The following is a 14343-nucleotide window of genomic DNA, read 5'->3' on the forward strand; positions in this document are numbered from 1 at the left end:
TGAGGTACTTCGTCGCATGTGTAAACAAAAAGAATTACTAAGAATAATCAAAGAGAGGAAAATGCAATACTTGGGTCATGTGCTGAGGGGCGAAAGATATGAATTACTTTAAGTTATACTGGAAGGAAAAGTACAGGGCAAAAGATTAGTAGAAAGACGCCAGAACTCGTGGCTGAAAGACCTGAGGAGATGGTTCGACCGCTCATCCACAGAAATCTTTCGCGCAGGAGTTTACAACGCTACAATTGCCATTTGGATCGCCAACCTTCGAAAGGAGACGGCGCAATGAGAAGAAGAAGAAGATCTGTTTTAATTCTTCAGTGGCTAAAATCATGACACGTTTTTATTTCCATGTCCAATTTTTATCTAGATATTTTAAACACGACCATACTTATACTGTCTTACTAATAAAATACTCGTATTCTAAGGTTATTCCGTATTTATATCTAGAATAGTTATCCTAAGTATAAGGTAAATATAATACTAAAATAATTTGTTACAAATAAACTCGGTATATGTTAGTTATAAGTATTCCCACTTTATTACGAAATGATAGTTTGGCAATGTCGCAATCTTTTGCACAAATACATAGAACAACGAGATATTGAGTGAAATATGTCAATTTTGATTTCTCTTTGAAACTGACACCAAATATATCTTTTTCTTTATTTGTTGCAAACAATTGCCAGTGTATTTTGAAAATGAATTTATTCTTTCTTTGAAAGTTTTTCTTTTTCGTGTATTTTCCATCATGTTAATTAAATTATCAACTTCCTCGACAGCCGCAACACCTCTTAAACACATTTTTTATTATATAGCTACTCATAAAACAATACAAAAAATAATATATTCTTGTCACTGATGACTTTGACATTCATAAAATAGGTTATACCACGGTTATACTAGACTTAAACAAGGGTGTGGGTCGGTATAATCTTGGAATAAATTCTTATACCAAGTATAACTTATATCTAAGTTATTCCATGTTTATTGTTAGTGATTTTGCCTATACCTGATTTATTCTGAGTATAAATTTTATACTTGGTTTATTAGTTATGCTGATAGAGTTTTGTGTAGACCAGAGTTATACCACACAAGCTGGTGTAAAACTAATCTGTTTAACCTAAAATTGAGCCAGTATATTTTTTAATAGCTAAACTATCTGACCTTTTCGTAATGAAAACGAAGCTGCATAAACAGCTTTCGGTAAGAAAAAATGTTTTTAGCTTGTATTGTAAAACCATAATATTTACAATAATAAAACTATTTTTTACGATATTTATTAGGACAAAAACAGATAAGGCAACAGATGAGGTCTACAAACACTGAGTTAAAAACACCTTTTTACTAGAATACCTTATTGTTATTTACCCTTTTAGGCATAATATGTATGCACAAAGCTATAAAACACAGTGGTCATTCTGCCAAGGCAGAGGGCACCAGTAGGTTGATTAAAAAATTACATGGTCTATATCTTATTTCTAATGCACCATTTGTTGGCATGCGATACCTCCCTGGTTGATTGGATAATTATTTGATATACTTATTAAGAACAAATTCTTTTAATTGAAATGTGGTATTAGTAAAAACTCCATTATTAACACACAAATAGCTTGAATAATGCTATCAATCTTGTTAATATCACAAGATATTGGCGTCTCCAATACTCTGAACATTGAAGTTAGCAAACCAAATGCACACTTAATAGATCTCCATCCTTTAGAAAGTTTGTATTTAAATATTCGTTTATCATTTGTTAGTTGTCTTCTGGGATATGATTTCATAACACGATCTGAGAGGGGAAAAGTTTTGTCTGCTATAAAATAGTAAGGAAAACTTGCATTATTATTTTCTCCTGGCATCAGTTTAGGTTCGGGAAGATCAAGTTGGTCGCTAACTACTGCTTTTTCAAATGCACTTTCTTTGAATGCTCTGTTATCACTATTTCCTCCATATTCCTTAATATCAACCGACAACAATAGCCCGTTTGTGGCAGTCACAGCTATCAATACAATAAAAAAATATCCTTTGTACTTTAAGTATGCTGACCTAGATTTCGAAGGGACTTTAATCCTAATATGCTTTTCATTAATAAAGCCAGAGCAATTAGGCAAGTTCCCAGTATATACTCGCTGTTTTAAGCCATACTTCCCTTGATGGTTTGGTCAGATGTTTTGGCTGGAGTACTGTCCAAATTTCGCCGGATACATATTTAATTTCCACAAGGAAACTAAGTTCCTGTGTTTGGCTGTATACCATATATTAAAAATTTGAATAAAATCCTTTATAAAAAGGTATATAAAAAACCCAGTTGGGCTATGTTAAATTGGCAAAACGTTTTCGGAATAAGTATTCCATCATCAGTACCAAGTTAATACATGGATGTAGCCACTAAATATGGGGTTACAAACCCTTTAAAAATTGCTAATTTAAATTTAGTTTACATAATGTCTGTTTTACAATTTAGATGGTAAAGTTACCGTTGGATTGGTAACATGGTGACATATGACTCTGCAATAAGTTGCAAGTCCTGAGACGGTATGTCTACGAGGACTTCAATCTATCATTGAAGTCCTCGTAGACATACCGTCTCAGGACTTGTAACTTATTGCAGAGTCATATGTCACCATGTTACCAATCCAACGGTAACTTTACCATCTAAATTGTAAAACAGACATTATGTAAACTAAATTTAAATTAGCAATTTTTAAAGGGTTTGTAACCCCATATTTAGTGGCTACATCCATGTATTAACTTGGTACTGATGATGGAATACTTATTCCGAAAACGTTTTGCCAATTTAACATAGCCCAACTGGGTTTTTTATATACCTTTTTATAAAGGATTTTATTCAAAACATATTTAATTCTTTAAATACATTAAATCCACTATGCTCTTGAATCTCTTTCCAATAAAGGTGTACCCAAAACTGACATTGCAGACAAGTTTTTTTCATATTGTTTACGTTTAAAAACGTTAGCATAACTTCATCCTCAGAGGACGAAATTATGAATTTTGAAAAAACTAGCCTTTTTAATCTCATGCTACTTTAGTATGCGCTATCTTCTACGCCAGTGCCATACCCGTGCTATTTCACTGTCATGTTACATGTCACGCCAGTTTCGTGGGCGCTCTCGCTAAGTGTATGATATTTTTTTTTTCATTGGAAGATTTAACGCAGATTTAAAAAATATTGTACATATTATTTTACTAGTTTTTATCAAAATATACCTATAATAATTATTTAATTTTTCTTTCCAGGTATCAACAAGCCAAGGTCTTATTTCGCATTTCGTGAATCTGCAAATAGTAGTTCCTGAAGCCACCATACAGGGTACTAGGTCAGGAGAACATCATGTAGATATTGGAAGCATTATTGATCTTGTATGTGTAATTGAAAGGGTAAGTAATAGTTTAATATATTATTATCAATAGTGTATTGTTTTGTCAAAATTCTGCTGACTATTAATAGTTAAAAGTTACATTCCAATGAAGAATTCATTTATTTGTTATTTAACCCATAATAACAGAGATACGTGAGGTCTATCATCTCATACTTTTTTTTTGGTTGTTAACGAAATTTAGTTATTTAAGAATCTACAAATATAGGTATTTCTAGACAAATAAAAAACGGGTGTGGCAGTCGAGTGGGACTGCCGGTAGAAGTTATACTTATATATACGCGTTCGCCTTTACAAGTTTATATGGGAGTCAATCTGAACAATCATTACATATGTAATTCTATAGGTAAGAGAGAGCAGAAAGAGAAACAGATTTAGGTATATAGGTATAGTCGGTTCGCTAATCCTAGTCCTAACTGTCTAGTGAATTTAGTAATTATTTTTTTGCGAAGGTAATTTTTTTTTGACAGACTAGAAATGGCTGGAAATTACTATACAACCAAGCACACGTGCTCATAGCGTACTTCATTAGAGTATCTTTTTTATCTAATGTACTCTATTATGTGGATTATATAAAACAATATTGAGTACGTTTTGTGCTTATATATAATTTGAAATACTACTTATTCAGCATTATTATCACCACTTTTAAAAAAATCACAAATTAACTGGAAAATACTAAACGTTTATTTTAATTACCTTGTAATTTAACAGCATCCTTACTCGTCTAATAATATTAACTTTTAAAGAACATTTATCATATTTATTTAAGAAAAACTTACCAACGCTGATGGAACAAGTGGAAAACATTGACTATCCGTAATAATAAAATTCAAAGTAGAACTAACTAATTAACTAAACAGAACTAACAAAGAATTAAACAAAAATAATACAACAATTAAACTATATTAACTAAAATAAACAACGCGAATAATACAAATATTTACTAATATATGTTAAATTGTAATAACTCAATAATATTAAATATAATTAATAATATTAAATTTTAAATATACAAGGAAAATATTATGGGTTTAGTATACACTTCCACTATTTATAATAATTCTTCTTTTTTCAATGGAAGCAGTCTGCAATTGTGAGTATATTAATTGATCTATTAATACTGAAAGGTAGGAATTTCTGTGTTGTAGGTTTCCGACTATGAATCTGTCAAAATATGCCCGAGATAAGCGAATGGACCTTATATTGTGCATCCTTTGCTATATATAAACAATATTTGACCTGTAATAGGAGTATAGTAAATGAAGGATTGAATCAATATTTTGATGAAAATATATATTTTTATTTTCATATATGTATGAAAGGGGTTGAATGCAAAAAATTTTTTTTACACATACTCTGCAATAAAATTGTACTCCCGTGCAAATTTCCAACGTTGAACACGCGTATAGAAGTATAACTTAAAAAAATAGTTGTGGAAGATAAAAATAAAAAACCATCAACTCGGATTATGTTAAAAATTTTCATTTTATTTTAAAATTTCGCATTTTTGCGTATATTACATATATTTAATAAGATTAACATGCGGTTTTTAAATAGTTCAAAAATAAAAAAGAAAATTCGTATTGGGATTCGAACTCACATATACCTGCATATGAACAAAGCACGCAAAAAAATTTAAAATAAAAAAGAAAATTCGTATTGAGATTCGAACTCACATATACCTGCGTATGAACAAAGCACGCAAAAAAATTTCCAATTAGACATAACAGTAATGTATTTCAAAATTGACAGTCCTCGGTTATATATTCTCGAGAGAGAAAGAGAGAGAAAATATATCTTCTGTCTCTCTCTTACCTATATCTTACATATGTTATGATTTTGCCGATTTACTCCTGTACAAACCAACATCGAACACGCGTATAGAAGTATAACTTCAAAAGGTTTTTGTAATAGAATTTCCAGTGATCTTTTCAATATGGATATCATACAACTTAAAGCTTTTATTGGTGTACTTTTGTTGATTTAGCTGATTAAATTAGCTTAATATTTGCTACGACAAGTCTGGTAAAGATATGTTTTGATGGATAACAAATGATGATAAACAGATTTGAGTTTCATGTTTTTTCTTTGCGATTTGATAACCCTACTATAAGAATTGATGGACTAAAATGGTGCCAGTCTTTACAATTTTAAATTACTTTAATGAAAACAATGTATTCAATTGAAACGACAGATTGTGTTGATGAAATGTTGATATCATTTTGTGGTAGATCAAAATTTACGATTTACATGCCAAGCAAACTTTGTAGATATAGCAAACAATTAATTTTGTCAACCTATTTTATGCCAGAACCAACTATTTATTGTATGCCTATATTTACACTGGACAAATTTTAAAGGTGCAAACTGATTTTATGAAGAAAAACATTCTCAAAACTAACACAATATGTGCTTACACTTGCAAAACCTATTGTTGATACCAATCAAAACATAACTGCAGACAACTGGTTTTATGGCAATAGAATTAGTACATGTTCTAAAATAAAAAAAAAACTATATGTGCTGCAACTCTAGAGATTTAGGTGTAACAAACTCTAAAATTTTCGGCAATATTATAAAATAAATAATCCAGAACCAAGTTACGACAAAGGAGGCGAAAAAAGTGGAAAATAATAGCCAGAAACAGGATAATGATACTCGTAGATCTAAAAAAAGTATATAGAATATAGAATTTAGTAAACTTTATCAACCAATTTATAAACGGACAAAAAAATAAACAAACTGTAACCTCTATTAGCAACTAAAACACGTAAAATATGCAACGACTTGATGACAAACAAAACAACTACGAAACACGTTCAAAAGGACTTATAAATAAATAATGAGCCAGAACATACCCTTAATCTCTGTTGACCTCAATACACGCTCTCATCCAAGTAACTCTCTTATGAAAGTTTAAAATAAAAACTTTAGTGTACTGCATACGAAACTGAACTTTTATGTACTGGCATGAAGTTTCTCGAAACTCAGAAACTATTTTTCCTTCAACTAAAGTTTAATAGCTACGATGTAATTGGATTTGAGCTTCTAAAAAATTGGAAAATTAAATTACACGTATATGTATATATATATATATATATATATATATATATATATATATATATTGTCATACTTTTCCTTTCCCAACCAAAGAAAAATAAATAAAATATCCATCGGAATAAAATTTTAAGAAATCATTATAAACAAAAATGTATATATTAATTTAAGATAAGATTTAGTGTAGATAAGAATAGAAATTTGTTTGGCAAACGACCTGTTTCCGTTGCAAACAAAATTATCAAAAAAAACCTTTGTTTAGAATTAGAAGACATTTTACCTGCAAGTTAATAATCTTTTCATTGTTTGTATAGTCGAGTATTAAATGACCATATTTTAATCTTTTGAAATATGTATAAATGATGTATTGAAAAAAAACCAATTTTAAAGTAAGCTATTTAGTTTTCTCTGAAACCGAAATTAGGCTTTTCCAAAATTATGATAAACACAATTTAAGCTTTTTGATTGGACGGTCGTTTTTAAAATGGGAATTTGGTGAGTCGATCATGAGAGAGGAGAAGTTAGTCATATTTTGGTCATCGAAAGGAAACAGTCGTTTTTCTCAAGATAGGGTGTGGTTCGTGAGTTTAGATACCGGCGTAACGAAAAGAAGTGAATAGTTTGAAGAAGGAGATAACAAGTAGATTAAAAGGGGTCCTTGTATCTACCGTGGGCATTTTATAAAGTATATGTGAAAGTATTCTTACGGCATCAAGTTGACAAAAGGAGGTCCTGGTGTCATAAATAAGTAGCGGAGTTTGGAGAAGTAAATCAGGTGTTTTTTGTGTAGTCTGCAGGAGGTTTGCAGAGACGTTTAGAAGGAGCCGAGGTGCCAAAGAGGGGAGATCACATCTTTGAGGAGACTGGACTTTTCTGGGTATGTTCCAACATACAACTCAAAAAGAAAATAAACTGTAAGTGTTTGTACAATTGAATTTTATATCTGTGAAGGATCGTTTCGACATCATGGTCATTAGAATTCAAATTTAAGAACTGAGGTTTTGTTAGGCTAATCAAAAGTTTAAAGTTTTGTTGTCTCTTATTTCAAGTAAAGAAAAATTTAAGTAAAATTGGTTTTCACTTAATATAAATGTATGTAGATTTAAAATCTTATTATTATAAAAATTTGATTTATTTTCTTGTATGCTGATTGTCAAGATAACGACAGAATTTGATAATTGTTTTATTCGTTCATATAAAATAAAGAAACGTAAATCTTTGTAATATAATATATTTGTATTATTATCCTTTCTTCTCTCTCCCGATAAAAGACAACTAGAAAATCTTTTGAATCCATCGAACACAGGTAATATAAGAATTATTTTACTTTTGATAACAGATAAGCTATAATTTTTTTTATTGGCTCAATAAACTAAGTTTGAACTCAAAATAAACAATCATCACAATATATATATATATATATATATATATATATATATATATATATATATATATATATATATATATATATATAAGACTAAGAAAAAAGAAGTATTTATTTGTGACTCGTTTGGAAAAAATATATAAATATGTTTTTTATGGGTTGGAGTCAATAAAAGGTCTATTGGTAAACTACTTTTTAGGTCAAGCTTTCAATTGTGTTTACAATCTTTATCAAAAGCTTCTAAAAAAATACAAAAAATCTTACAAAGTAAAACTAGAAAAATAAATTTAACTCACCAAATAAAATAAGTTTTGTTAGTAAATCTAAACTGCTAAACATCTTAAAAACTATTTTAAAAAATATCTAATGAATGTTTCTATAAATTTAGTAATTTTAACTTTTTTAACACTTGTGCTAATATAAACCATTTCTAAAAAAGTCCTTTTGAATTTACTACTTTCATTACATAAAATTTTAATGTTATCAAAATCCATAATATAGTCTTTGTCGATTACATGCTCTGCTAAAGCCCAAAATGGTTTTTTATTTCTACAGTCACTTTTGTGAGAAATAATACGGTTTGACAGATTCCTTCCGGTCTCACCAACCTACACAGCTTCACACTGAGTACAACTAATGCTGTATACTACATTTGTTTTATCTAATTTATCTATAGGATACTTAGTTTTGGAATATAAAGATGAAATAGTTTTGATGTTCTTTGTTGCTATTTTTATATTGTAAATAACATTTAGTGTTTGTATTAATTTAGGTGTTAATGATGCTATAAAAGCTAGTGAATGATAATAGGTGTTCTGATTATTGGATACAATGTTCTGAGATTTAGAAAAAAATGGTGTTAAGTTATTTATATTAAAAATGTAGCATATCTGGAGGATAAAAGTTCTCAATTAAAATATTTTTTAACAACTGAAGATCTTTTTGTAGATTATCTGGATGGGAAAGCCTTAAAACACGTTCTTTTAATCCTGTTACAAGGTTTATTTCCATCTTATTTGGATGATGTGAGTAATAGCGTATAAATCTATTACTACATAATGGGTTTTCTAAACCATGTCTAAGTAGCTATGTCATGGATGATATTATTAGTGATTGTATCAACAATTGCAATTTTTTCATTCCTTTTATTAAAAGATATGTAGATGATTTAGTTTTGGCACTTCCTAAACACAAAATTCATGACAAACATTTAACATTTTCAACAATCATAATCAACATATACAGTTTACAGTTGAGGAAGAGGTAGATAATTCTCTACCATTCCTTGACATGAGAATTGTAAGAACTACAGACAATGTGTTGAAAACTAGATCTAGAACTACGGGTTAACAAATTCCAAAAAAACAATACTTACCTGAAGAGCTTAATGTATGTCAAATGTTTTCTTTATACAAAATATCTGCGATTTTCTGCGATTTCTGCGCAGGCCAAAACAAAAAGTACGCCGTTTTCCGTATGTTTCGCTACATTGTACACTATACTAAGCGATTTGATAAAATAACAATGTTTTTTTTAGAATCAAAGGCCACTCGTACCTCGAGTGTGACAGCTTAATCAATCAAAAATTCGTCGGTGAGACTCTTTCCGAGTGGAAGGAATTTATTGAAAACTCCAGATCCAAACCAACACCGTTTAGAGTTATTAGAATTTATGAGAACCAGGAAATATTTAAGTTATGGACTAAGTTTTTTTCTGCTTTGTATACAAAAATTTATAGTTAACTATAGACCAATATCTCTCTTGTCACAAATCTATAAAACTTTCACGAAGGTGATCACAACTAGACTAAACAACAAATTTGATGCATACCAACCAGTTGAACATGCAGGATTTAGAAAGGAGTACAGCACAATCGACCACCTTCACACCCTTAAAATATTGATTGAAAATACCAATGAATACAACCTTCCAATATACCTAGCGATTGTTGACTATGAAAATCGTTTGACAGCATAGAATTATGGGCAATAGAAGAAGCACTAGTTAATTGCCAAAAAGATAGAATTGCACGGTACAAAATGTTAATCCACAATGTATATATCAAAATGCCACTATGAGAATTCAGCTAGACAGAGATTTGCAAACTCCATTAATTAGAATTTGTAGAGGTGTCAGAAAAGGGGATACAACCTCACCCAAACTATTTACTCTGGCGTTGAAAGTCTAACTAACTAAAGAGTTAGTCAGACTAACGAAATAACTACAAGAATAAGAATGGGAATTCGGAAAAGTCTTATATACTACCAAAAACCAAAAATACTTTTAAAATTAAGAACGAAGGTATTTAATGCATGCGTCCTACCTGTTCTGACATATGGTACCCAGATGTAGACGTGTACCAAGAGCAACTTAGATAGAATAAAGAAAACTCAAAGAGCTATGAAAAGACAAATGTTGGGAATATCGTTAAGAGATAAAAAGAGGAACGAGTGGATAAGATGCAAAACCGAAAAAACAGACGCGGTCAAACATGCATTGAAATTAAAATGGAAATGGGCTGGGCATAACGAAAGATATCAGGATGGAAGATGGAATAAAGAAATTGACCGCTGGAGACCATATACTGCAAAAAGGTCAAGAGGTCGACCGCAAATGAGATGGAAAGATGACATTGAGCAAAGCGTAGGTCCAATGTGGAAAAGACAAAAAGAAGACAGATACAAATGGAGACAAATGGGAGAGGCCTTGAATAGATTTTGGGCTATAGATTGATACAAAAATTTGTCCTTTCCAAACACAACCAAAGAAAGTAAGCATCTTTTTTCTTCAGCCTCGAATGATGTTACATCGTCAGACTGTTAATGGCCTAAATGAAGAAAGTATTCTTACTGAGTCTAAGATGGAACAAATTGCACTACTAGAACAGTTCTTCACCTGCCAGGGCTAGCATATTGTGGACTTTTACCTTTGAATAAAGCAAAATAGGGCGATATTCAGCATTTAAAAAGTTTGGCTCTGTAAAGTCTCAAGCATATTTTGACACATTTCCACATGCTGAATAGATTCCTATTGCATCCATTACTAATAATCTTTTACTGTATTTGTATCTTTGTGTAATCAACAGAAGAAGATCTGTATGATATTACTTTTGAAAATATAAACTACCTTATCTGTATTTTTAGTAATTTTAACCCTGGTACATCACACTTATTTTTTAAGGCATGAACTTTACACTCGGGTCTTAGAAACCCAAAGCTGTTTTTTAGCAAAAAAAAACAGAAAATGTGAATATTTGATGGATTTTGGAGAATATCTAATCTTAGTAGAATGTGTAGAAAAAAATTTAACCATGGTGTGGTATTTCACAAAGAGATATATTTGTTGAAATTCAAAAATAACATAAAATAATATTCAAACATAAAACATTGTTATTAAAACAAATAAACATTAAATTGAAATTATCATCTACAAAATACACCTGTATAACTATCCTTGTAACAAAAAAATAAACTCTTTTGGTAGTATAAGACTTAGTTATTCTTAGCCAGGTCTTCAGTTTCTTGGATCTTGATGTTCGCATTCACAGCATAGCTGGGCTCTATGTTCCATGCAATATGGTCTGCGACACTCAGAACACGCAAAACTGGTTTTTCTATCTTTTCCTTCTGCACAAAAGCAGCATCCAACTTTTTTTTGTTAAATGAACATCATGTTGTGGTGGGGGGACTTCAATTCCCAGAATTTCAGAAAGTCTTTGCCGCAGTGTTTTTTGTAAAGTAGTCACGGTCAATCGGTCTTGTAACCATAGTTCAATTAGACTCATTCCTAACTGCTTTAGAAAAGATTTTCGATTATTGTTTCTACTTTCCTTCCAGTGGGGATTTGAGAGAGAAAACAAAACCATTGCATTTATTCCACTAGCATCAAGTATGTTGAAAAAAACTCGTAGCGGCCAACGTCTGGCCATCCGTGAGGTAGTGTAAGAATGACAGAACTGATCAAATGTATCTGTTCCTTCCTTCGTTTCATTATACGAATGTATAATATTGGGCTTACCCGTAATGGCATTAAGAGAGTCATCAAAATGCAATAGTAGTAGTCTCCCGTTTTATACCGCTGTCGCGGCTTTGGGCGTATAGCAGGGTAGTCTGCTATATCTAGGGCCTACGGTATACAAGGAAGGTAACATGGCCAGTGCTACGCTTCAACCGTCTATTATTACCCCTGGTTTTACCCAAGGTACTCATTTTTATTCAGGCTGAGTCGACCTGGGGCCTATAGACATTTTTAAAATGTCTAGATGTTCTTGCCGGCGGTGGGATTCGAACCCCGGACCACCGGCTTGCGAGTCAAGCATCCTACCGCTTGCGCTACGCAGGCCCTCAGAATGCAATGTTCACAGCAAAAACAATTTTGTTTTGTTTAGGAGTATATAAAACAAGAGCTTTATTTCTATCAAAAGCAAATAGCGATGTACCTACTTCCTTTTTTTTGAGGAATGTAGCAGGTATTTCCCGCTTATTTTTTCTCAAAGTACCTAGGAGAGTTAATTGATACTGTTCTAACATTTGTTCAGCTAAGAGAATTGACGTAAACCAATTACCAACAGTGAGGTTTCGGTTAGTTCCATGTATTGGTTGTGGAAGTTTTCGAACATAATAAGCCGGTACTGATTCATTGTTTTCTGTGGTTACTCTTCCAACGTATGGAATTGCATTAAGCATATAATACGAGTATGTTTTTAAATTATTTAGCATAACTATTTTCATTCCATACCTATCAGGCTTACTAGCCATGTAGATTCGAAATGGACATTTTCCTCTATATCCTACAGTTGTTGTTCATCTACAGTACAGTATTCGTATGGTGTATAGTACGATTTACAGTTATTCACAAAAATGTTGAATAATTCTCGTATAGGTGCAAATTTATCCACTAATTTTCTTTCTGCTCTAGTGTCCTTACTATCAAACCTCAAACATAAGGCTATAAATTTGTTCGTTGAACAACAAATTCCAAGATTGTTCAGGAGATTGAACTGTGCTCGCTTCTCCTTTGGGGCCAGGTAAATGTATTACAATGTTTTCTCGTCTTGTACGACCCTGTCTTACTGGTGCTTGTGTGCTCCAGCGATGGCCATTTTTCCCCAGTAAACTAGGAATATTTCTAACTGGTTCATCCACTATTTCGTCTTCATTGTCGCTTTGTTCACTGTTGCTGTCTGACAGTTGCTCTTCAACGTAATCTTCATCAGACTCGTCTTCTCCAAACATATCGTCTACGATGTCGTTTTCACTCTCATTCTCCCATAAATTGTCTGCCTCTCTCTGTAATTCTACCTCAGTTAAAGGACGACGATTTTCTCTGCTAGTTGATGCCTTTTCTCGATTATTTTCTCTACTAGTTGACGCCATTATACTAAAATAAATAAAAATAAATTGAAACAAAATTATTACCGTAAACATCACTCTTGGGTCCGGGGTACGCATGCTTGTACTTCTGGAAATATCTTACCTCGTTGTTTCACTCAAATGCAGAGGATAACCCGTATTCTAACTCGGCTTACGACAGACTGAATTTACATAAAGTGACGACACATATAAAAGACTCATGCGCATGTCACATTGCAATGAATTACTCTTTGGGTTTCTGAGACCCAACAGTGCAGTTCCAGGGTTAAGACACGTTAGTGTACCCTCATCCACTTAGCCTGAGATTTCATGACATCAAAAGCTAAATAAAATTTATATTTATAGTGATTTTTAAATTAATAACTTAAAAACATAACCTATATATTTCCTGTAAGTTACTGCATGAAATAGTAACCAAAATCAAGTGCCCTTTCTGCTAATTATTTTGATATCTAGTTTTAAAACGTATAAACCTAATTTATCAAAATTTGATACACTAAACTTGTAAAAACTTGTAAAAAGCTTGTAAAAATTTTATAAATAGATATAGATAAGGGACATAGACATAACCTGCTATAGACTCTTTACGACATACCTAAGGGAGGCTCACATCCCGTCGGCTTAGTGACACAAAAATGTATTTCAAAAATGACTACTTTTCAGGAGAGCTTATATAATGTTTTTAAACAAATGATTGCATTTTGTAATGACCTGTAGTTTATTCTCAACTTTTTTGTTCCAAATTATTAATCTTAGGAATGTATTATTTACGGTAAAACAATCATATGCAATAATGGATAAATTGTGTTTTCAAAATATCAACAATTAGATAAAGTAGAGGAGATACATTTTTGTGTTCCTAACTGAAAAGTCTATGAATATACAGACTTATGTATGTACCATTTTATTTAAGAAAAGCTTAATCTTAATCCTATTACACAGTCATTTGTATTTGAGTAATATCGATAAATTTCGAGAAAAGAACATACTGAGTGGCAGGTATAATAATTAAAAGTACAATAAATTATAATTATTTAATATCTACCTGGTCCGAAAACTTAACAATTCCATTTAAATACAAATGACATTGTAGTAGGATGAAGAGTAAGCTTTTATAAAATAAAAT

The 14343-nt window shown here is 31.3% G+C and overlaps 1 protein-coding gene across 1 annotated transcript in view; it reads left to right on the forward strand.

The window, feature by feature from the left end:
• dpr12 (defective proboscis extension response 12) overlaps positions 1 to 14343 on the forward strand; it is a 574490-nt gene that overhangs the window by 461695 nt on the left and 98452 nt on the right. The window contains exon 5 of the mRNA XM_072533001.1: positions 3262 to 3402. Coding sequence (XP_072389102.1) covers positions 3262 to 3402 — 141 coding nt within the window. The remainder of the gene's footprint in view (positions 1 to 3261; positions 3403 to 14343) is intronic.

The sequence above is a fragment of the Diabrotica undecimpunctata genome, chromosome 5 (assembly GCF_040954645.1).
Source record: "Diabrotica undecimpunctata isolate CICGRU chromosome 5, icDiaUnde3, whole genome shotgun sequence".
NCBI classification, from domain to species: Eukaryota; Metazoa; Arthropoda; class Insecta; order Coleoptera; family Chrysomelidae; genus Diabrotica; species Diabrotica undecimpunctata.